The sequence below is a fragment of the Phoxinus phoxinus genome, assembly GCF_949152265.1.
Source record: "Phoxinus phoxinus genome assembly, chromosome: 10".
Classification (NCBI taxonomy): Eukaryota; Metazoa; Chordata; class Actinopteri; order Cypriniformes; family Leuciscidae; genus Phoxinus; species Phoxinus phoxinus.
Genome location: NC_136885.1, coordinates 29,334,542 through 29,356,818, shown reverse-complemented (window position 1 = coordinate 29,356,818; position 22,277 = coordinate 29,334,542). Strand labels below are relative to the sequence as shown.

The window sequence follows — 22,277 nt, the reverse complement described above, 5'->3', positions numbered from 1 at the left end:
ACAAATAAAAAAAAACTGTTTCTGAAGTTGATCACTGACTAATCTGATTATTTAAGTTGTAAGTTCATACATTATGTGGTAAAATAGAAATATGTACATTTATAACACAAAAGAAAGATTAAAACGGACAAATAATGTAATACTTCAATTAAAAAGTATTATATATTTTTAAAAATACTTCCTTAAAATACTTCCTTAAAATGTTGTTCCTTAAAATACTCTGGTAAATATAATGTATCCTTCTTGATACCAATGTCCAACAGCAAAATACAAATATCTTATAATCAAGTAATTATAATTTAAATCAGAAAAGCAAAGTCATGCAGTAAATAATACAGGATAACTAAAATAGGATTGTGCATGACTCGATTCTGATTTCATACAATGGACATATAATTTTAACATTCATTCTGGTGCAAAGCCTTACTGCAAACTAATGATTTTTTTGTTAGTCAAAGCATCTCCTCTCATATTTCTTGGAGGGATTACCGGGGTTGCGAACTTTAGCCTTGTGTCTGGTACGGATAGGGATCAAACAGTCAGAGATCTCCGTCTTGTGACCCTTGGCCTTATTCCCCCCATTGAGATCATCTTCATTGTCATCAATATCCTCATCCATCAGATGTTCAAAGTGACTGCTCACATCATCTATAGGCTGATTCTGGCCTTTGTAGCCACTCTGTGTTTTCTCAAGCCCAGTTTTCATGTTCTTGATGAAGTCTTCACCCACTAAGCTCACGATTGCATCCTTCAGCTGTTTGAAGAGTTGCTCAGCTCTTGAGCCCCTCATCAGCAGAGACTCCAGAGCGATGCCTCTCCTGAGCTCTCCAACAACCCGGTGCACCAGTGTTCCACGGTACAAACTAAACAACACAAGAACACAGTTAGTATTCATCTGCAACAACACTAGTGGGCACTTCTAAGATGTAAATAGTCATATATATATATATATATATATATGTATATGTAGGTGTATATTTCTTTATATATAACTAGTGTATTATTTTTTAAGTTATATTTTGGGCCTTGTTATGGTCTACTTTGTAGATATCAGACCGGAAAGCACGGGGTAGAGAGAGGAACGGGAAACAGCAATCAGGAACCAGGGATTTTATAACAATAGAGATTAAAAGGATAAATATTATCAAAAATGGATGGTTTAGGAGTAATAAAGGATGTTGTACCGTGCACACTCTGGATTAAATAGCGGATCCAACAGTAAACGATTGAGATTGAGACTCCACTTCAGGCACGACTGCCACTGGCTGTATAGATGAGCTGCTTCATCCTCCAAATAGATCCTGCCTCGACCAGTTTGTAGTTTTTTAAGTCTCAACAGCATGTCTAAACCCCCAAAAAATAAATATATCCAAAATGTGATGCACTGGCTTAACAAACATAAAAAAATAAATAAAATAAAAACTCAGCAATGTTTTGCCACGTTGCCAATGACATTTAGCTAATCATTACACCATATCACTTTTTTTGCATGACAATATGTGCCTGAGGTTGCTTTATTTATTGCATGCTATAAAAACAACAAATAACTAACATAATGATGATGTATTATAATGTCAATACCGCTTTTTGTTTTACTGCTGAGCTTTCCATAGACCATTCCCAGTAGCAGCCCCCAAAGATGCACTTGGCACGCCTGAGGTTGTGCGTTTACAAGCCAGTAACGCGTCACAAACATTTGCAGCTGTAGATCACGTGGGATCCCACTTAACATCGCGGACGACACACCCAAAGTGTCAAGGAACACCTGAAGTCTCACGACATGTGGTTCCTAGAATCATTAGAAAGACACACTGTAAAACAAACAGTTTCATTTCACTTTAAAGCACTGCTAAGACATCTTCATTACCTCGTATAATGTTTCCAGTTGAAGTTCTTCCATCACCTTGGTCTTTATGGCTTCAACCTTCTGATTGCTTAGTCTTAAGTTTTGTCTGCCGTATTCGTCTACATAGCGCTTGCTTGTCCCAGTGACTGCTTTATCTGCTAACGCTTGTTTATTTTCTGTCTGTTTTCCTCCCAACAACAGTAAACCGTAAATCACCTGGCGTATGGGACGAGAGATTTCATTGCTACAAGTAAGTTGGAAATTTTCAACCTGTGGTGTCAAGGAAACCCTTTGGTGTACCAGTACATCGATAATGGAGGAGCTCATCCTCCCCTCAAGTAGAGGCTTCAAGGTCCATTTAGGTAGAACTTGCAGAGGACCGGTCAAAGCCTGCTGTGGAATCGCCTTTGAGTCGAAGAACTGGGCAAGAGAGCCAGAGATGAGCTTGTACTCTTTGATTCCCATCAAAAGTGCTTCTTGGACGGTGACTTTTTCTTCGTTGTCTGTAAATTTCAGCAAGGCACTTACAGCTTCTCCCGGCCCTGGAAACTGGGATAACCATCTAAGCATCCCATCGATACGAGCATTTTCCATGCCGGGTACCGAGTACTTCTCCCAATTCGGGTACTTGATATTTCGTAACTTCACATAATCGTTGCCTAAGATGGAAGCGAAGATTGGTAGAAGGTCAGCATTCATTTTGAAGGATGCACAGAATTTTCCCAATGTGAAGTGTTTGGCTTGGATTATTTTTTTGTTTGTCCGTTTGTCCACTTTCACTTTTTTCCACTGGAAATGTGAGATTGGCAGGACTCCAGCTCTGAGGTTGAATATATAGAAGTCACTGTCGTCGGACAAAACAGGACAATTCCACTTTTTAGCCAAGGCAGCAATTTCCCAATCAGCCTCTTCAAGACACTGAACCAGTGGTACCTTGAGCTTAAGAAGGAGCTGTCTTAACACATTTTTAATGAGTGTAGGAAGGACTCTTCCTCTCTTCCCCATAGACAGGGCATAGGCGTCTTTTATTTTCTGCTGTTTTCGTTTCATGACAGTGTCAAATTTTTTGTCTGTGTGGTCGTCCCCGCCATCAAGTACAACGTAAGGGCTGATGTCACAGGCTGCGAGGTTCTCAAAGAACTTTATGATCAGCTTCTCAAAAGCATCATAGTCTCCTCCATGCATCTGATCCAGATTGCAGTCAAAGTACAGCGAATAATATAAGTTACATCCATCGATTATAAGTCGTTTGTCTCTAAAAGCCCAGCTCCTTAAATCATTTCTGTTGCTGCTTTCAATGTATGTCTTCAATCCTTGGACTCCCATGTTGATCAATGGTCGTCAGCAACTTTCAGCAATATTTTGTTTTTTACTTGAGCTGGGAAAACATTAATACTTTTCTAATTATTCAGATACAATAAATGAATGTATAATTATAATTTATAAAAAGTTGATTGGGACATTTTTTTTATTTATTTTTTGCCGTTGAGATAACTGGGAAAAAGTGTCCCAATGAACCTGAATTCACCCCTACTTAATATCAACGTATTAAAAATAAATAAATACTCAACATCATTTTCATTATATAGCCTAAAATATTATTTCGGAATTGTATCTCTGTTCCTTTAAACCGTCACGATAATGACATGCAAAATGTTTACAGGCATGGAGCATGGAGAAATAATCAACTTCATAATTTCTCTTATATCAAATGTCAAATATTGTTCTTGATTTGATCGGAATACAATTCGACAGTGATATAAATAAGTAGGCCTAGTAGAAATAATCTTAAAGTAGCCTACTAATTGAAAAGAACTTACCGAATGTTGAGGAATGAGAGTGTGTGAGGCGTCTATGGCTTCATGTAGCCTATCCGAGCAATATGCGCATCCTATTATATAAACAGAGTTGGAAACCGAAACTTAACTGTATGACGTTTAGAATCGCAAATCGAAACTTGGCGGCGGCAGCATCATAATCACGAGGATGCCATGGATACTTCTAACATGTAAACATAGGCTTTATATAGCCTACAAAAACACTAATGATTCTACCAAACATATCAGATTAGCCAATATCTGGTGTGTGGTAAAAAAAACAACACTCGAGAGTCGTTTTGTTAATAGTCCTGAACGTTTTGTATTTTAAATAGGCCTATGTAAGGTAACACAAAATATACATACTTAGAGTGGCTATTCATATACCATGCTATTTATTATTAAAAGAATGCTATCTCTGTACTATGCTTATTTTATGTTACTATAGTATAGCCTATACACAAAACATCTAACCAATATTTTTGTACCTAAAAACATGCATTATATATATACAGTGTGTGTGTGTCTGTGTATGTATATATATATATATATATATATATATATATATATATGATGATTCAAGCTTATTATGAATATATATATATATATTCATGATTATTCAAGCTTATTATGCATTCACACACACCTATATATATATATAGATATATAGATATAGATATAGGTGTGTGTGAATGCAAGCTTGAATCATCATGAATCATCACCCTGGTGCTGTGCAAAACACATTGCGTATTGCAGTTACATTCCTGATCTAAGAGATATGACAGGCCGTAGCTTGTTTTAGAGAGATGTGAAGTGACAAATTAATGCATTACTCTCCAAATTTTTCATTAATTTTTTCCAGCTCTGCAAGAACCATGCAGGATTCATAATTTTCTTAAAAGACATAAAACAACGTTAGCACATTTGTTGGTAAGTTGGTAAGTTAGTGAGCTGTGACTTTGACTTGAGTTCAGAATCAGAACATTATTGTGATGTTTTAACCCCTTATATTGGCATAGGTGTTCTTTTTGTGTTTCTTAGACGTTGAATTCATTTCAAAATCTGCCAGACTTTTGCCAAACCATCATTTACTTCTGAATAGGATGTCTACTTCATAAATTGTATGAAAATTGTAAAAAATAATGGTTCAGATCACTCAAACAACATGGAAATGGTGGCGCCCTTATATGGGCAGTAATGTCAACTAGTGAAAAAGTTTGGTACTGCGGCCAAACAAAATCTTACTGAAAGCTTATTTTTTGAGATATCAACCAAAAATGCCTTGAAACCTTGAAACTTTGAAAATATGAATAATAACATTTTTAACCTTGTACATTTTCATAAACTCAAACTTCAATAACTTTTTTTCTGTTTAACTTCTACAAAAATCTGCCGAATGTCTACTTTAAAACAAGACCAATCTTACATCTATATTCCAAAGCATTCTTGAATTACAACCATTTAAGTTTGGAATGTGCATTTTCATGTCTATTTTAAAAAAAAAAGGGGAGCCGCAAAAAAGGGTTTAAAGAACATAAAATCAACAGATAATGCGGCTGCAGTTCTCTGCTTTTCATTATCAATGTTGAAAACGAAAATGGCTGCCTCATGTAGCCTAATATGTTTATCTTCTATTAGGCAGTTTGAGGCAGTTTATGCAAAGCAGTTAAAGAGCATACATTTTGAATGACAAATATGCTTTGCTATAAATGAAACGCGACACGGATGCGATTCGGTTCAGTGAGAAGGTTGTGATACGCTGATCAGGTAAGAATATCTGTGAAGCTGATAGATTGTAGGGGTGTATAATGGCCATAAGGCCCATTTAAGAAAGACAACGTCCTGTGGAATGTGTATTTTGGGGTGTTGCACGTTAATAAAACTGGTAAGAATTTTAGAAAATAACTGAAGTAGAAACCGCAACATGATGCTTTAGTATTAATGGGATATGATTGTTCCCTGTAAACTATTTGCCTATTTTATAATGAAGGATTTTGAAATAGGATGTTATTATTTCATTCTCATTCATGAAAGTGCTTCTTCATGAATCTTGAAAAAATTGTTGTATAACTAAAAGAAAATCTAACGACAATAGTAGCTATTGCATTATTTTAAATTCATATTTGTCTGCTTAAAATTATCAGTGACTCTTGTAGCGCTTTTTGCATCAAGTGTTGAGAACTGCGCGAGTTAATGTGTTTTTTTTTGGTCTGTCGACTGTCTGTGCGTTTTGTACATTCCATTAGATTAATTACATAATTTAAAACAATAAAGAGAGCAATTTGAATAAATCCTTTTAAAGTTACAATTTAAAATAACATTAAATATTTAATTGTCATAGTGATGGCATATTTAAAGTTGATAGTTTAAGTTTAGTAAATGCTGGAAAAATAATCATGCAAAATGAATAAATTTTTCCTGTTTCTATGAACACTTTATTTTTTAAACTGAAGCAAAGAGTTATGCAGATGAGAAAACAAGTGCACCTGTAACTCTTACATCATTGATTGACGGCGTTACAAAGCAAGCAGTGTAAAATGGTGTAAATGATATTGCAAAGCCATAGTAACGTGACGTGGATCGCATGCTCTTTTTCAGATCACGGACTAAAATCAGGCCAAAGTCATGCTGACCATTCTTCTGATCACGGCTATGCTTGGCCAAGGTAAGCAGTGTGTCATATTATCTTCTTGAAGCCTAATAAAAGGCATGTTCATTTGACATGTTCCTTATATTAATAACTCTTGATTTGACAGGCCAGTCATGGGACAGCGTTGGGGTGAAATTCATCACAGCATTTCCAGAGAACATAGCCTTTTACTATCCAGATAATCCAGTGAATGCTCTCAGTATCACCGCTATCCATGCCGACGCCGTGGTGGTAGTCTCCATCTTAGGTAGTCCCTGGACACACCAGGACACACTGCCAGCAGGAAAGCCTGTAACTGTGACCCTGCCACTAGGTGTCGAGAAATACAGTTTCGTTCAAACTCTTCAGACCGTCCAGATCAGCAGCACGGAGCTCATCGTGGTGCAGTCGATCAGTCAGCGGGGATATAGTGTACAAACGAATGTCGTTCAGCCTATGAAAAATCTCGGTACGTTTTACTCCATCCCCGCACTGAATTACAGCAACATGATCAATGTTTTCTTTGAGTCGGCAATAAATAGCAGCAAGATATACAGCTCCTTCAGGCTGCTCATTATCAATGGAGAAGATAAGAATAATATTATCAAAATTGTAAAAAAGCCTAACAACATTATTTACAATCTTGATCCGTACGCCGTACTTCAGCTCCAAACCGACGGGACAGAAATTGCAGTTGAATCTGATTATAGAGTAGCTGTAATGCTGACCCATCCATGTGTAGAGACCTCAGAATGCGAATGTAACATGGTGGTGAACCAACTTCATCCCGACACTCAGTGGGACAGCAGATTCGCTCTACCCGGTTTACGGACCGTTTGGCTACATCTGACGTCCTCAACGAATGTCATTGTCAGTGACGGGAATATACAATTGGGAACTTTTGAAGCCTATTCCTCAAAACTCCTGTCTCTCCCATCTTTGACCTCATATTCTCCGTTGATCAGCACTTCTGGTCCAGCTTCCCTTAGGCTTGTCGGTCCAGGCTTAGTCATTGAACTGATCCCACTATCCAGGTTCTCTGCGTGCTACCTAGTAGTGCCTGTCGACTTGACAGGTGCCGAGGTCTTTGTGATAGCAGAAACGGAATACAGGAATAGTGTGTATATAGATGGTCATTTGCTTTCATCCACTAAATGGAGTAGTATCAGCGATTCAGAGTACTCGTCTGCATTAGTGTCTCTTGATGGCACTCATGTCATTTGGCATCCGTCCACAAAGATTGCCGTGTACGTGTTTGAGGGGAGCTCATATTTGTATGGAGGCGCAGCTATATCTTTAAGCGCAAACCCAGGTAAGAAACCTATTTATTGATGGGTTCACTCATTATTTTTATTTATGAATTGCGTGTTGTGTTCTTCTAACATCAACACAAGTATGAAATGCTTTAAAGTTTAAAGAGGTAGTTCATCCAAAAATGATAATTCTGCCATTACTTTCCCTCATGTCGAAAGTCCATGTTGTTTTGGACCCCATTGACTTTCATTGGGCAAAAATGAAAGGGCAAAAACAGTTCTCAAAAAATATTTCTGTCTTCCACTGAAGAAAATCATATAGGCTTGGAATGAAATGAAGGCAAGTAAATAATTACAGAATTTTCACTTTTGGGTGAACTGTCCCTTTAAGTATGTTGAAATTGGGCTAGTTGTCACACTACTACCATGTCTAACGTTAGGTTTATTTATATTTGTTTATTAAGTCAGTTTCTATATAGACACACCTTGTTATTTTTTAACTATTATTGCAGAGGAAAAAAAGATACAGTTAACTTAACACATGTTGACCCAAACCTCCCATTATTAATAAATTGTTCAGCAAAATGTAAACAATTCGTGAAACAACAAATATGTATATGGTAACATACAAAATATCAAACATTGTTTTTCTAAAATCAATTTTTAAAAATAAAATACATACACTCTAAAAAATGCTGGGTTGTTTCAATCCAATTTGGGGTAAAATATGGACAAACCCAAATGTTGGGTTAAAAATGTAATGTAAAAATTTAACCCAACGGCTGGGTTTGTCCATATTTTACCCAAAATTGGGTTGAAACAACCCAGCATTTTTTAGAGTGTAAGATATAAAACACAATGTTTATAATACTATTCATAAACTGTGTATACACTTTTGTCCTAACTAAGAGCAAAGTTAAATCTTTTGGTTCAAATCTGCCACAGTTAACACTTTCCTGAATGTATACTATGTGGTTTTATTCTGTATAAAATATGATGATATTTCAATCTGGAGAGGTAAAATCACCGAAATGATACTCATTTATGACAGTTTTGAACAAAAAATTTGAAACCAACTTTCTTTTTTTTTTTTTCATATATTTTATTGGAAACAGCATTCAAACAATATTTGCCACGTAATACAGTACAAGTCTCAATTTTATATTTTCAGAATAAACAATTCTTCAAAACCAAAGTCCTTTTATTCTTTTATCCCATATCCCTCCCCAACACCCACCCTCACGATAGCCAGTCAGACATACAAACAAAACCAAATAAGCAGGATAGGAAGACTAAGTAAACTTAAAATAAATAAATGATACAAAATAAATGATTTAATATTAATAAGAAAAAAAAAATAAAAAAAAAAATAAAAATAAAAATAAAAATACAGAAAATAAATAATAATAATTTAAAGTTAGAGGTTAGTTGCCAATACCCAGGACTCTGTGCCAGGCTGCTAGGATTCATGGATCAGCAGGAGTCATGAGAGCTATGAATCAATTTCCCATATAATGTAGCTTATGGTGTGGTGGGCAGATAGTGACTCATAACGAGGTAGGAACCAATACAGATACGTACTAAATATGCCACTACAGTGACATTTCCCTAACGGAAAGCTGGTTTACATAATTTAATAGTGGTTTCCAATGAGAATAAAATTTGTCAGTAGCGCCTCTGAGTGTAAACTTTATTTTCTCAAGTTTTAAGAAAAACAACGCGTCACATAGCCAGGCTTTAAACGACGGTGGTAAAGGTGACTTCCATAGAGTCAGAATTTTCCGACGAGCAATTAGAGAGGTAAAAGCTATTACATTTATTTGAATTGTTGTCAAATTAAGTTCGTCCGGAGGTCTGCCAAAAATCGCTATATGGGGGGAAGGACAGATCTTCACAGCCAGAATCTTTGAGATTGCATCAAAATATAACTGCCAAAAATTGAATAATTTGGGGCATGACCAGAACATATGGGTCAAGTCACAAGGGGTCTGAGAGCATCTATTACATCCCTCATCCGAGCCACCCGGATAAATCTGGGCAAGCCTGGCCTTGCTAAAGTGAATCCTATGCACCACTTTGAATTGAATGAGGCTGAACCTAGCACAACTGGAGGAAGAATTAACTGCTCGAAGGGCTTTTCCCCAAAAGTCATCAGACAGGGAAATCTGAAGTTCGTTCTCCCAGCTGGTCCTAATTTTGTTTACAGCAGAATCAAAAGATGGGGAAAGTAGGTTATAGAAGTAAGATATATGGCCTCTTGACAAGGTCTCAGCCTTAATAATTAGATCCATGCCACTTGGCGGTGGGATTTGAGGGAATTGAGGGGAGTGGGTCCTAGCGAAATCCCGTAACTGAAAGTATCTAAAAAAGTCAGAACCGGTGAAATTAAAAGTTATGCGCAATTGCTCAAAACTAGCAAAGCAGTTGTTAACATACATGTCGCTGACATATTGGAGGCCACTCCTAGCAAAAAACTTGAATCTAGGGTCAATTTTAGCAGGAAGGAATAGATGGTTATTGCAAATAGGTGTTGTCTGAGGAAGGGTGAGCCAGCCAGAGTTACGTCTAATTTGTGCCCAGATTTTCAGAGTGCCAGTTACTACAGGATTAGATGTATAAAGTGACGGGGAAAAAGGAAGGCTACTGCAAGCTAGAGCCTGGAGCGAAGAAGAGGAGCATGACTTGGCCTCGATTTGACACCAATTGCTCTGAGCCGAGGTAAACCAAAGCATAATCTTATGAGCATTTGCAGCCCAGTAATAACCAATAAGACTAGGCAGGCCCAGACCACCAAGGGATCTACTCCTCTGCAATAGTGATCTACTGGCTCTGGCGTGTTTGCCAGCCCAAATAAATGAGGAGACAATACTTCCTATGGCAGTAAAAAATGACCTAGGTAAGAAGATAGGCAGGCATTGGAAAAAATATAGGTATCTGGGAAGTATATTCATCTTAACAGCCTGTACTCTTCCAGCCAGGGATAGCGGTAGACGGTTCCACCTCTGAAGATCGGACTTGACTGTTGTCGTTAAGGCAGTTAAGTTCTGTTCTCGCAATGCTCGGACGGATCTTGTGATTGCAATGCCTAAGTATTTGAAACCTGAATTAGATATTCTAAAGGGGACGGAAGACGGGGGTAGTTCCAGAGCTAATTGGTTAATAGCATAGCACTCGCTTTTTGAGATGTTCAATTTATAACCGGAGAACTCGCTAAAGGATTTTAAAACTGAGAGAGCAGTTGGGATGCTGGACTGAGGGTCACGGATGTACAATAGAAGGTCGTCGGCGTATAACGATACCTTGTGGTCTGTACCCCATCTCTGAATCGCCTTAATTCCCTCCTCTGCCTTCAAGGCAATTGAAAGTGGCTCAATAGCAGCCGCAAATAGGAGTGGAGAAAGCGGACATCCCTGTCGAGTCCCACGGAAGAGAGGAAAGTACACCGAGCGCTGGGTGTTAGTACAAACTGATGCGCAGGGGGAGGAGTAGAGCAACCTAATCCAAGAAGTAAGACCTTCCCCAAAACCAAACTGTTGAAGGGTAGAAAACAGGTAGGGCCACTCCACTCTATCAAAAGCCTTCTCAGCGTCAAGAGATACAACAACCTCCGGTTCTGAAGGAGAATGCGGTGTATGAATGATACTGAGAAGTCTTCTGACATTAGAGAACGAGTGCCTCCCCCTTATAAATCCTGTCTGGTCTTCTGCTATAACTGAGGGCATAACCGACTCCATTCTACGGGCCAGAGCCTTTGCGAGTATTTTAACATCTACGGATAAGAGCGAGATTGGGCGGTACGATGCACAATTCAGGGGGTCTTTGCCTTTTTTATGGATCAAAGAAATAGCAGCCTGTGTAAGGGTGGGTGGCAGGGAGCCCAGGCTGTATGAATGATTGAACATTTCTAATAATAACGGAGCAAGTTGGTCTGAAAATTTCTTATAAAATTCGACCGAGTACCCATCGGGTCCGGGGGATTTACCATTATTCATTAACTGTATCGCCTCTTTGATTTCTGAAAGCTGCAAAGGAGCATTTAACATCTCACGATCGCAATCAGATATTTTGGGCATGGTAAATTTTTCAAAAAACTGAGATAACTTAGCTTCGTCATAGGAACATTCTGACTTGTATAACTGCGAGTAGAACTTCCTAAAAATACCATTGATCGTTTCTGGGTCCGATGTAGGGGAGCCCGTTTCGTCTTTTATCTGTGAAATTTGATTAGAGGCCATTTTGGCCTTTAGTTGATGGGCCAAGAGGCGACTGGCTTTATCCCCATGCTCATACATGTATCCCCGCGCACGAAGGAGATTTTGTTCAGCTTCCTTTGTCAAGAGAAGGTCGAGCTCAGTATGAAGTACCAACCTCTCTTTATACAAGTCAGGTGATTGGTTGGTAGAGAGTGAGATGTCCAAGTCTGCAATAGCTTTCTCCAGTTCTACTCGTCGAGCCTTACGAGCTCTATTTGTATAAGAAGTAAATGATATAATTTTGCCTCTAACAAAAGCCTTCAGGGTTTCCCAGAGAAGGGAAGGTGAAGTCTCGTCGTTTTGATTGGTGTCTAGGAAAAGTTTAATAGTCTCTAACATATACTTGCAAAAGTCCGCCTCAGCTAACAATAGAGGATCCAGGCGCCAAAATTTGAATCCCTTTGGCTTGTAGTCAAAATGGAGGTCCAAAATAACAGTAGAGTGGTCCGAAACCGTTATCGGTGAATATTGGGTGGAGGAAATTGATGGGATAAATGTCTTGTCTACTATTAGGTAGTCTATACGTGAATATGTGCGGTGCACATGGGAGAAAAAAGAGTATTGTCTGGTGGAGGGGTATGAGAGCCTCCAGGGGTCAACATAACCATACCGGTCCATGAAGGCGGAGAGAGTTGCTGCCATTTTTGAGAGCGGGACAGGTTTCGGATTAGATCTGTCTAGTACCGGATCCATGACGCAGTTCATATCCCCTCCTAGCACCAGTAAGTGAGAGTTCAAGTTTGGAATAAAAGACAAAAATGATTTCATGAAAGAATCATCGTCCCAATTAGGGGCATAAACAGATGCTAAGATAATTGGTTTTTGGTAGAGTGTGCCCGAGACAATAACATAACGGCCATTCGAATCTGTAATTGTGGTATCGGGTACAAAGTCAATCCTAGATCTTAACAATATTGCTGTACCCCTTGTTTTCAGATTAAATTTGGAATGAAAGATCTGTCCAATCCAGGGCCTTTTTAATTTTCGGTGGTCAGAATCACACAAGTGTGTTTCCTGCAGAAGCATTATATCGGCGTTCAAATCTTTAACGTGCGTCATGATCTTAGTACGTTTCGTCGGAGCGTTCAACCCACCAGTGTTTAGTGAAATAATCCTCACTGCCTGCCCACCATTTGACCCCTTTTTAGTCACTCCAGCCATGGCGTAGAGAACCATTGCAACGTATCAGAGACGCCCTAGGATATGAGCAACATATAGAGAAAAAACAGAGAATTATCTGTGCAAAAACAACCAACTTCAGAGTAAAACAAATAATTAAAACAGTCCTCACAAACAATAAACATATAAATAAAAGTTCCCCAAAATGAAAAACCCTGGCTCTCCCCCATTGTTTCATTCCTCCCACCCAGATCGATGTGCAAGAAAAATCTAGGTCCCCCCCTTGACCCACCACAACACTTCTCCCCGCCCACCTCATCCCTTCCTTACTTACTCTACCCGTAGGCACTTCCCTTTCCATATCAGATCTTCTTTTCTTTTCCTCTCAAACCCACATCTTTAATTACAAATTAAAACCCCAATAACCAAAATCAAAAATACAAATAAAATGTCAGCCATTGTGTACTTTATACTATATCAGCGAGCGGCAGAGTTTGCTCCAGGAATATCCAATAACTGTGTAAACGAATATATACAATACAAGACTATAAGACTAAGAAGTCATAAAATTAAGAGGAGCCTGAATTGGATTTATGAACTTATCCAAAAGTGTATATAAATATATACACACATATAAAAAAATATACATATATAAAAAATATATATATATATATATTTAAACAATAAAAATAAAAAATAAATAATACAAATAAATAAATGTGGTGCAGATGACTAAGCTATATGAAATGACAACCCAAGATATCGACACCTTTTAGATTGTTAACATTAACCCACAGCTAAAATATATATATACACATAAAAAATGGATAAATAAATAAAAATCAAATCAAACCGAAAGTAAATAAATATATAAGCCTGAATTAACAACATAAAGTGTTGGAGTGCACTACCGACTCAGTTAACGCTGTCTCCGGTCCAGCATCTGAAAGGAGCCTATAACATGATATATAAATCAACACAACAACGAATGTAAACATTAGCCCGTAGCTAGAAGAATAAAATAAAAAATAAATAACAATAATAGATAAATAAATAAAAAACCGAGAGTAAATAAATAAGCCTGAATTAACAACGCAAAGTATCCGAGCCCACTACTGACTCAGTTAACTCTGTCTCAGCATCCAAAAAAAAAAAAAAAAAAAGAAAGAAAAGGGGCCTATAATATGATATGTCAATCGCCACATTAGTGATTGTAACCATTAGCCCGCACACCATCAACTCAACAACATTAATAATTTAAAGGAAAAGAAAAGGCAGACTTGACCCTATAAAGAGTCTGAATGAGATATAAACTCAGTTTACTGTGCCTCTGGTCCAGCATCTTCAAAGTTTACGTTACCCTTCCAAAGCTATGGAATGTCATCTACTGGGCCACATACCTTTAGCCTGCAAAAACTAAGTTAACTGGGGGCTCACCTGCTCAACATTGTCAGTCCAGGCTCAGGGTCTATAACCCGCATTAAGGCAAAGTAGATCTGTCACAGAAAAAGGCTAGTCAACACAGTTAACGTTAGTGCAGCCGGCCGATAGCCCCGCTGGAGTCAGTTAGTTGGCCTCCGTGACTGGACTCTGCTGGTAGTTTGACACAAAAGTCGCGGCTTCCTCAGGTGAAGCCAGCTTCTTCTTAGCTCCGTTGGGTAACGTAATCTGCAAGCGGGCCGGAAATAAAAGAGATGGTCTGAGGCCCAGGTTGTATAACGTTGACATGGCGTCACGGTACTTAGCACGTTGCTCGAGGACCTCCGGCGTGTAGTCTTCATAAATGTGTACCGGCGACCCTCGGTATTGGAGATCGCCTCGTCTCTTGCGTGCCTCCCGTACAATCATCTCCTTTATCTGGTACCGATGAAGACGAATAATTACCGGCCGCGGCCGCGACCCCGGTTGTGGCTTAGCAGTGAGCGCCCGGTGAGCTCGGTCCAGTTCAGGCGGTGATGAAAGGGTCTGTTGGCCGAGCAATTCTACGAGGAGTTCAGCAAAAAAGGTTGTAGGCCGCGGACCTTCAATAGATTCCGGGAGTCCGATTATCCTGATGTTGTTTCTGCGGCTGCGGCTTTCGAGATCTGACGTCTTCATCCTTAGCCTAGCATTACTCTCGGCTAATTCCGCACACCTGTCCTCCAAAGCCTGAATTCTCTGGTCCTGCAGTTCAGCTCCAGACTCCAAAGAGTCAATTCGTTGACCGTGCTCCGTCACCACAGCCTGTGTACAGTCCAATTTCGCCTCTAAAGCCGCAAAAGTAGTTTTGAAATCGGCGGATATGCTAGCTCTGTGGTCCTCAAGTAAGCTTGCGATGCTAGTAACGCAGGTGTTGTTACATGCGGCTGAGGCTTCACCTTCGGTGCTCTTTTTAACATTCTTTCCCGATTTTGACATCGTGCCAACTTGTATTAACTTAATATAGTACACTATATTGTTTTAGACTATTGGGGTTAATGAAAAAGTAAACTTTTAGAATAAATTTGTGGGAGAGCGAGACCACCCTACTGTTCACATGCTCACCTAACCGGAAGTCCTCCAACTTTCTAACTAAAGAAAACGCTTTGTGAAATTGGATTTTTGTCTTTTAGTCGCAGAGTGTGACAACTAGCCTATGCTAAGCCTGTACTGCTTACGTACAAACATGAGTGTTGTGTTTGTCTGCATTTAGACCCTGCTGGCTGTGTAGTGGTCCCTTCTAAGTTCGACATCATCTTAACACCTCAAACCTGGCCTGAATCCCATCAAAACTGTATGCTCATAAGTGACGAGCTTTTCAGCCCGAGCAATAAAGCGACGCAAATGGAGATGGTCGACATTCTGAATAGTGAAGGTTTAAATGAGGGGCTCTGGATCGGACTGCGCCGTAGTCTGCTCACATTAGAGTGGTATCGGCAGAAGGGTAAGGAAGTCCACAGCATGACATACACGCGATGGGGAACCGGGGAGCCAGGTGTTGCTGAGATGGGCATGTGCGCTTCTGTATTCTCAAATTCAAGCACGGGTTTCCATTGGAAAAGTGTGCCCTGCTGTGCTCATTTGAAGTCTGTCTGCTACACAAGTCTTCATTACTTTCCTCTGGATTCACTCATCTCAAATGAGAAAGCCAGTGAGCCTAACTCTAATAGTAATGCTAATGGAAATGGTAATGCATAGTAAAAACAGTCCAGCACAAAAAATTACAAAATATTTAAGGAACAAATCAGTGACATCTGAGGATAACATTTTTTTTCTTTATATTTTACAATTCATGGCATTAAATGACATATTGTTAATATTCAAACCTACTTAAACTTCCAAAATAGTTCTATTTTATGCTAGTAAATAAAACCGATTAAAGATGCTAGATATAGACATGAAGTTGTTTGGTCACAAATACCTCCAGGAAGTTCCCATTGGCTTTCTAACCATGAATATTGTATGTAGCCTATAGATATCATGTACAATGTTCACACTTGATCTATAGGAACATGGATTTATATGTAGTTATCAGCACTTCGTTTTTCCAGTATGTATACTTTAAAAAATTATGTTCATAAACAGATTTCAAGGTACAAAGTTGATGTGAAACATAAGTTTTGATAGTCTTTTGTTCCCGATTGTAAGTGAAATAGCTTCTCTAATAAGAAAAAAATGTTGGGCGGGGCTTGATTTTGTCCATGGGGAATTGATTGGATGCTTGTGGTTTGCTATTGCCGTCATCTCATGTGAGTGACAGGTTGCCCCGGCCTGGCGCCCTCGCGTCAGTACACATCATCAGAGAAGAGATGACACTGCAAAAGATTACAGGGGGGCATATGAATTTTGAAGAAATAATGATGTGTGCACGGAAGTCATTTATAATAAATATGTCAATATTCAATTTAAAAACAAGAATTGTAAACTGATTTCATGGTGACTTTTAAAAACCATCTTGTTTGTATGTCATGTCATTTGTATACATGTCTAGGAAGTTCCAATAAACATAAGCATTCAGACCTCAAACCTAGTGCATGCATCATTTAGCCTTTAATGGCATTGAGAAACTGAGTGATGACTGCTGTAAAATACAGCATGTGTTATATGACAAATAGCTCTATGTCAAAAGCTCATTATGCAAACCAATGTGGCGACACTAAATGTGTTTTGAATGCAAAATGTGCCTGTGTCGCTGGATAAACTCACAAATGAAGATTACTTTGCTCAGAGAGTGGAAGAACTGTGGCCTTGAAGCATCAGGTAAGTCTTGTTGATACTATATGATGTAACATAATGTTAGATATTAATACAGAACTACATAGGCATGCTTTTAAAAACAGTTTGAATCAATAAGTTTTGAATGAGTTTAAACGATCATTAAGTTGACAACATGTTTTTACATTGCTTTAACTCATCAAAATATGTTAAGCAATTTTCTACTTTTTCCAAAAGTTATACAAGATTTAACTAATTTTTTTAAGTTAAAGTAATTTTGGCTGAATTCACTTAAACATCCAAAATTTAAGGCAGCAACTTATTTTTTACAGTGCACTTTTATAGCACACAAAGTTTTTCATTAATGTAACGTCTGTAAAGTATAAGTACTATATACATTCAATATAAGCCAAATGTAATTTAATATGGTTCAACCTGATTTTTAAGGTCAGTTCAGGAAATATTTCCGTAAAGTAAGCTGCACAGCTTCTACAGTGCTCATCTTTTTTATTTGAATCACATTCCCTGTGAGATCTTGTGTTTTGTTATTTCACATTTTGTGTAATTAACTCTCATAATAATTGTTCCTCTTGATTGTCAGATTTGTCTGTGATAACACCAGTAACTGCTCAAATCAACTGAGAACCACCAACGGAGTAAAAGTGATGCTGCTTCTTCTCTTCATGTCACTGGTTTGCCAGGGTAAATCATCTCTCACATTTGACCACATTTATGTTCAAAGTAGGACAAATGAGTAGTACTACATTAACAATTCCGCTTACTAATATGTAATAAACAAGATTACTAACTAAATTTAGGAATGAGATTTGGTAACTCATTTGGTAATAAATAATTACTGAACAAGATTAGCAACAATAAGAACTAATAACTATGACATATTATAAAGAATGACTAATTAATTGCTAATCAACATACATTTTTTTACTCTCAATGTGGTCACTAAATAAATACTCAAGTGTTACCTAGTCACTCTTCAAGAACTACTAGTGATCTTTTTCACTTTTTCACTAGTCCAGATTACTAGTAGTGACTAGATAACACTTGAGTAATTACTGATGCATTTTATGACTATATTCAGTGTAAAAATTGTGATTGATTACGTCAATAATGTTGTGATTAGTAATTTATTGGTAATTCTTTATTATTTGTCAGAGTTAGTTGATGGTTATTAATGAGTCGAATCTCATTCAGCAATTATTGATTACCTAATCTTAGTCCTAAATTTGATATACTACTGATTAAGCTTGTTTCCATATTAGTTAATATGGAAATTAGTTAGTTATTAGACCCATCAATGCCAATATATAACCTTTATTTTTAAGAGTGTGTAATTAGATGGTCATTATAGCCAGGTCTTCACCATGTTTGAGTTTATTTTTCTATTACCGGTAAACCATTTGACAGTACATTCTCCTACTTGTACGGCTGATTAACAAGTGAGGAAATAAAAGGGCTTGAAATATTGATTTGAGTTGAAATGATTTTATTATGTAAGAGTGTAAAAGAGTGCAGAGTGATTGTAGGAAATCCAGAATTGATGGAAATCGTAATTGTGGGAATGTTATATCCGTATATCTATACTCGGTATAAAAACGATGAACGATTTGACAGGGCTGTCAGTGGAGAGCTATGGAAAAGACTTCATCACGGCATTCCCGGAGAACATCGCCAACTACCATTCACAAGAGTCCTCCAACACGCTCCAAATGACTGCTTTCTACAACGACACCACCGTCTCGATCACCGTCAACCACACAAACGTATATAATGAAAAGCTACAATCTGGGCAGACTAAAGTTGTACATTTTCCCAAGTATGTCGAGCAATATCAGTTCACACGCTCCTTTTATTCCGTCAGAATCAATAGCAGCAAATTGATCGTGGTTCTTTGGATCAGTCAGCGAGGCGACAGCGCGCAGTCTAGTTTCGTTCAACCCGTAAAGAATCTCGGAAAGCTGTATTCAATCCCCTTTATCAATTACAATAAGATGCTGGCGTCCTTGTACAACACGGAAGAACGGTCAGCTCTGTACAACTGGAGATGCATCATTATCAATGCTTGGAACGTCATGAACGTCATCTCCATCCAAACAGTTGGCATGACTGCTCGACAAGCCTTTAACTTTACGCTCAGCCCGTACGAACTTTACCAGTTCCAAACCAACGGGTCAGAGCTTAAAGTGTACTCCAGTAACACCGTGGCTGTGCTGTTGACCCATCCGTGCGTTGAAACTACCTCGTGTGATTGCAACATGGTGATGAACCACGTTCTCCCCGAAAATCTGTGGGGTCAGACTTTTGTTGTGCCGTCGGTGAAGAACCTGAATTCAGCATGGCTGCAAGTGACATCCACAACGAATGTCACGCTCAGAGGTCAGAATATAAAGATTCTAGCCTCAAATTCTTTAGATCTAATTTCCTTCCCGTACCTCGAAAGTGGACCTCAGCTCATCACTGCTTCAAACAACGTGTCCATCAGGCTTATTAACCCAGGCCTCATCTTAGAACTCGTGCCAGAAAGCATGTTCGCTGCCTGTTACCTTCTGCAGATGAGCTCCACGGGAGCCGAGGCCTTGATCATAGCGGAAACAGCCAGTAGAGGAGATGTGCATGTAGACGCCGGTTTGCTTTCATCCACTGACTGGAAAACCATTGCCAATTCAAACTACTCTTCGGTATCAGTGTCGCTTAGTGGCACGCATGTCATCTGGCATCCAGCCTCCAGGATCGGAGTGTACATGTTTGAGAGAATGGAGAGTGGAATTCCTTACGGAGGCCCAGCTGTGATTTTAAATGAAGATCCAGGTAAAGTGATACTTTCTTATCCTAGAGTGAATTTGACTGATTAAAGTCAACATGTTTTTTTTTTTACAACCTGTTTGACTTCTGAAATGTTACGTAATTCCGAAGAAAGAATTGTATTTATTGAATTAATCAAATCAGGAATTGATTGGTTTGTGATTGGATCGCTTTAGTGATCAGCAAAATCTAGATACTATCAAATGTGTGAATGACACGTGACACGAAACTGGATTCAGACACAATGTTTTATATATATATTTATTTATTTACAATGCATACTATTTCTTTTGGGGTTAAAAGTTTGGGGTTAGTCAGATTTTTACTTTTTAAAGAAATCAATACTTTTATTCAGCAAGGATGCATTAAATTGATCAAAGGTGACTTAAAAAAAATAATGTTGTTCTTTTAAACTTTTTATTTAAATAAGAATCCTGAAAACCAAATGTATCATGGTTTACACAAAAATATTAAGCAGCATAACTGTTTTCAACATTGATAATAAGAAGAAGAAATGTTTCTTGAGCAGTAAATCAGCATATTAAAATGATTTCTGAAGGATCATGTGACACTGGAGGAAATGCTGAAAATTCAGCTTTGCCATCACAGGAGTAAATTACATTGTAAAATATATTAAAATAGAAGACATTTATTTTAAAGATTTTTTATATCAATATTATTTCACAATTTTACTTTTTTTTTTTTTTTTTTTACTGTATTTAATCAAATAAATGCACCCTTGATGAGCATAAGAAAGTTATTTTAAAAACATAAAAAAACTTCTTTCACCATATAGAAAACAACTCGGATAATCTACAAACAAACAAACAAAATGTGTTCCTGTTTTCTTGTGTAAATGCATCACACATTTTCCTGTACACTAACATGCACAGATGAATAAAGCAAAATATTGAGTTTTAAAGTATACTTGACCAATATATCATCCTACTTAAAGTTACATTAAAGTATGAATGAAATCAAAATTCCCAGTGATTAGGCCTACTGAAAACGTCACTGTATGTTTGTATGCACAGATCGCGATGGCTGTATGGCAGATCCTGCACTATATAAGACCACTACTGATGTCATGACGTGGCCCGAGTCCCATGAGTACTGCTTAAATGCAACTTTCCAGCTGAGCACACCAAGCAGCTCAAGGGCCCAAAGGGAGATGACCAGCTTTCTGCTAAAAGACGACGGCCCCAGGTACTTCTGGATCGGGCTGCGGCGCAGTCTGCTCACACTAGAGTGGCAATGGAAGAACGGCGAATACAGCGTGAACTACACGAAGTGGGGCGATGGGCATCCAGAGAAACCCTGGAAATCTTTGTGCGCTTCTGTGTCGCAGGACGCCAACAGGGATTACCCCTGGAAGAGTGTACCCTGTTGCTTTAAGATGAGACCTGTCTGCTGCAAAAAGGCCCTGTACTTCAGTGATTTGACCTTTGATTCACTAGATAATCATCTAAGGTCTGATAAGGAGAACTGATAAGGTCTGTTCTTTATATCCATATTGTTTTCTTTTTATTTTAATTCAATGACTCCAGTAATAAAACAAAAGTTGAATCATGATCTAATGACTAGACTAATCTAATTTCTCAATTACATGTCTGTATATTTTGTTGTTGTTGTTTCTATGCATTATATAAAGCAATTTTAACACTTTTTTTCCCCAACATAAAAATATGTGGATCTTTTGAAAACGCAATAAAAATTTATTATTGTCCATGATAGGCTAATGAAATATTGTATGGCTTACTGTTATCGCACAAACTGAATAGGCTCTGGACAACTGCAAAAACTGTTGAAATGTCAGATGTAATGTAGGGTGATCTAAAGTGAAATGAGTGAATACAAGTATGTCAATGTCATACGTTCACAATGCTCTTGAAAAGGGCCACTCCTTCAATCCTGTTTGGCTTGATTCTGTTGGCCTTTCAGCTCAACATCGCCTCCATGCTGCGATGTCATTTAGGCAAATCTAGGGTTCTTAAACACACATACACCTAAAATAGGCATAACTAAATAATAAATGTGGTTTATAAAATCCAAAGGGGCACAGACTTTTTTTTATAATGAAAAAACAAACAAAAAAACATGTCTTGCTCACTTTAATTGCTACAAGCATTTGCTTGTCTAAATGTCACCATAGTTTTAAACCAGCATAGACCATTCTATTTAATATTAAAAGTATCTGTTACAAAATGTATGTTGTTACTACATATATAAAATGCGTAATGTGTTTTTTTAGTAGTTGTCATTTATCAGTAATCCAAGTTTACAATCTAATTTTTTTTATTTAATGTATGCGTTTATCATAGATGTGAATTGTTAACATCACGTGAGTGAACTTGTGCATACTGTCTT

General features: G+C 38.0%; 3 protein-coding genes across 5 annotated transcripts; 2 read left to right on the top strand and 1 right to left on the bottom strand.

The window, feature by feature from the left end:
* Nucleotides 1-14: 14 nt before the first annotated feature.
* aste1a (asteroid homolog 1a) lies at nucleotides 15-3,803 on the bottom strand. The gene is made up of 5 exons (XM_079625008.1): nucleotides 3,667-3,803; nucleotides 1,868-3,224; nucleotides 1,582-1,789; nucleotides 1,185-1,344; nucleotides 15-863 (listed from the first exon to the last, which is right to left on the bottom strand). Exons 2-5 carry the CDS (start codon nucleotides 3,170-3,172, stop codon nucleotides 449-451), a joined length of 2,088 nt encoding a protein of 695 aa, XP_079481134.1. The 5' UTR covers nucleotides 3,173-3,224; nucleotides 3,667-3,803; the 3' UTR covers nucleotides 15-448.
* LOC307005152 (uncharacterized protein) lies at nucleotides 3,791-16,898 on the top strand. 3 transcript variants are annotated; one of them, XM_079625011.1, is made up of 5 exons: nucleotides 3,791-3,854; nucleotides 4,526-4,593; nucleotides 6,262-6,328; nucleotides 6,420-7,604; nucleotides 15,589-16,898. In XM_079625011.1, the coding sequence occupies exons 3-5, from the start codon at nucleotides 6,289-6,291 to the stop codon at nucleotides 16,071-16,073; spliced, it is 1,710 nt and encodes a 569-aa protein (XP_079481137.1). In that variant the 5' UTR covers nucleotides 3,791-3,854; nucleotides 4,526-4,593; nucleotides 6,262-6,288; the 3' UTR covers nucleotides 16,074-16,898. The 3 variants fall into 3 exon arrangements, with proteins under 3 accessions (XP_079481137.1, XP_079481135.1, XP_079481136.1); XM_079625009.1 differs by lacking the exons at nucleotides 3,791-3,854; nucleotides 4,526-4,593 and adding an exon at nucleotides 5,398-5,430; XM_079625010.1 differs by lacking the exons at nucleotides 3,791-3,854; nucleotides 4,526-4,593 and adding an exon at nucleotides 5,406-5,548.
* A 203-nt stretch (nucleotides 16,899-17,101) lies between these two features.
* On the top strand, nucleotides 17,102-21,959 carry LOC307005788 (IgGFc-binding protein). The gene is made up of 4 exons (XM_079626242.1): nucleotides 17,102-17,135; nucleotides 17,692-17,792; nucleotides 18,723-19,916; nucleotides 20,945-21,959. Exons 2-4 carry the CDS (start codon nucleotides 17,756-17,758, stop codon nucleotides 21,397-21,399), a joined length of 1,686 nt encoding a protein of 561 aa, XP_079482368.1. The 5' UTR covers nucleotides 17,102-17,135; nucleotides 17,692-17,755; the 3' UTR covers nucleotides 21,400-21,959.
* The last annotated feature ends 318 nt before the right edge of the window (nucleotides 21,960-22,277 follow it).

What these genes read in the sequence shown, in the direction of transcription:
- aste1a (XM_079625008.1), bottom strand. Translation starts at nt 3,172, where the DNA reads ATGGGAGTCCAAGGATTGAAGACATACATTGAAAGCAGCAACAGAAAT. An exon ending in CAGCAGTAAAACAAAAAGCG is followed by an intron (nt 1,345 to 1,581) that starts GTATTGACATTA and finishes TTGGGGGTTTAG; the next exon opens with ACATGCTGTTGAGACTTAAA. An exon ending in TTTAATCCAGAGTGTGCACG is followed by an intron (nt 864 to 1,184) that starts GTACAACATCCT and finishes TGTGTTGTTTAG; the next exon opens with TTTGTACCGTGGAACACTGG.
- LOC307005152 (XM_079625011.1), top strand. Translation starts at nt 6,289, where the DNA reads ATGCTGACCATTCTTCTGATCACGGCTATGCTTGGCCAAG. An exon ending in CACGGCTATGCTTGGCCAAG is followed by an intron (nt 6,329 to 6,419) that starts GTAAGCAGTGTG and finishes TTGATTTGACAG; the next exon opens with GCCAGTCATGGGACAGCGTT. An exon ending in ATCTTTAAGCGCAAACCCAG is followed by an intron (nt 7,605 to 15,588) that starts GTAAGAAACCTA and finishes GTCTGCATTTAG; the next exon opens with ACCCTGCTGGCTGTGTAGTG.
- LOC307005788 (XM_079626242.1), top strand. Translation starts at nt 17,756, where the DNA reads ATGCTGCTTCTTCTCTTCATGTCACTGGTTTGCCAGG. An exon ending in CATGTCACTGGTTTGCCAGG is followed by an intron (nt 17,793 to 18,722) that starts GTAAATCATCTC and finishes ACGATTTGACAG; the next exon opens with GGCTGTCAGTGGAGAGCTAT. An exon ending in GATTTTAAATGAAGATCCAG is followed by an intron (nt 19,917 to 20,944) that starts GTAAAGTGATAC and finishes TTGTATGCACAG; the next exon opens with ATCGCGATGGCTGTATGGCA.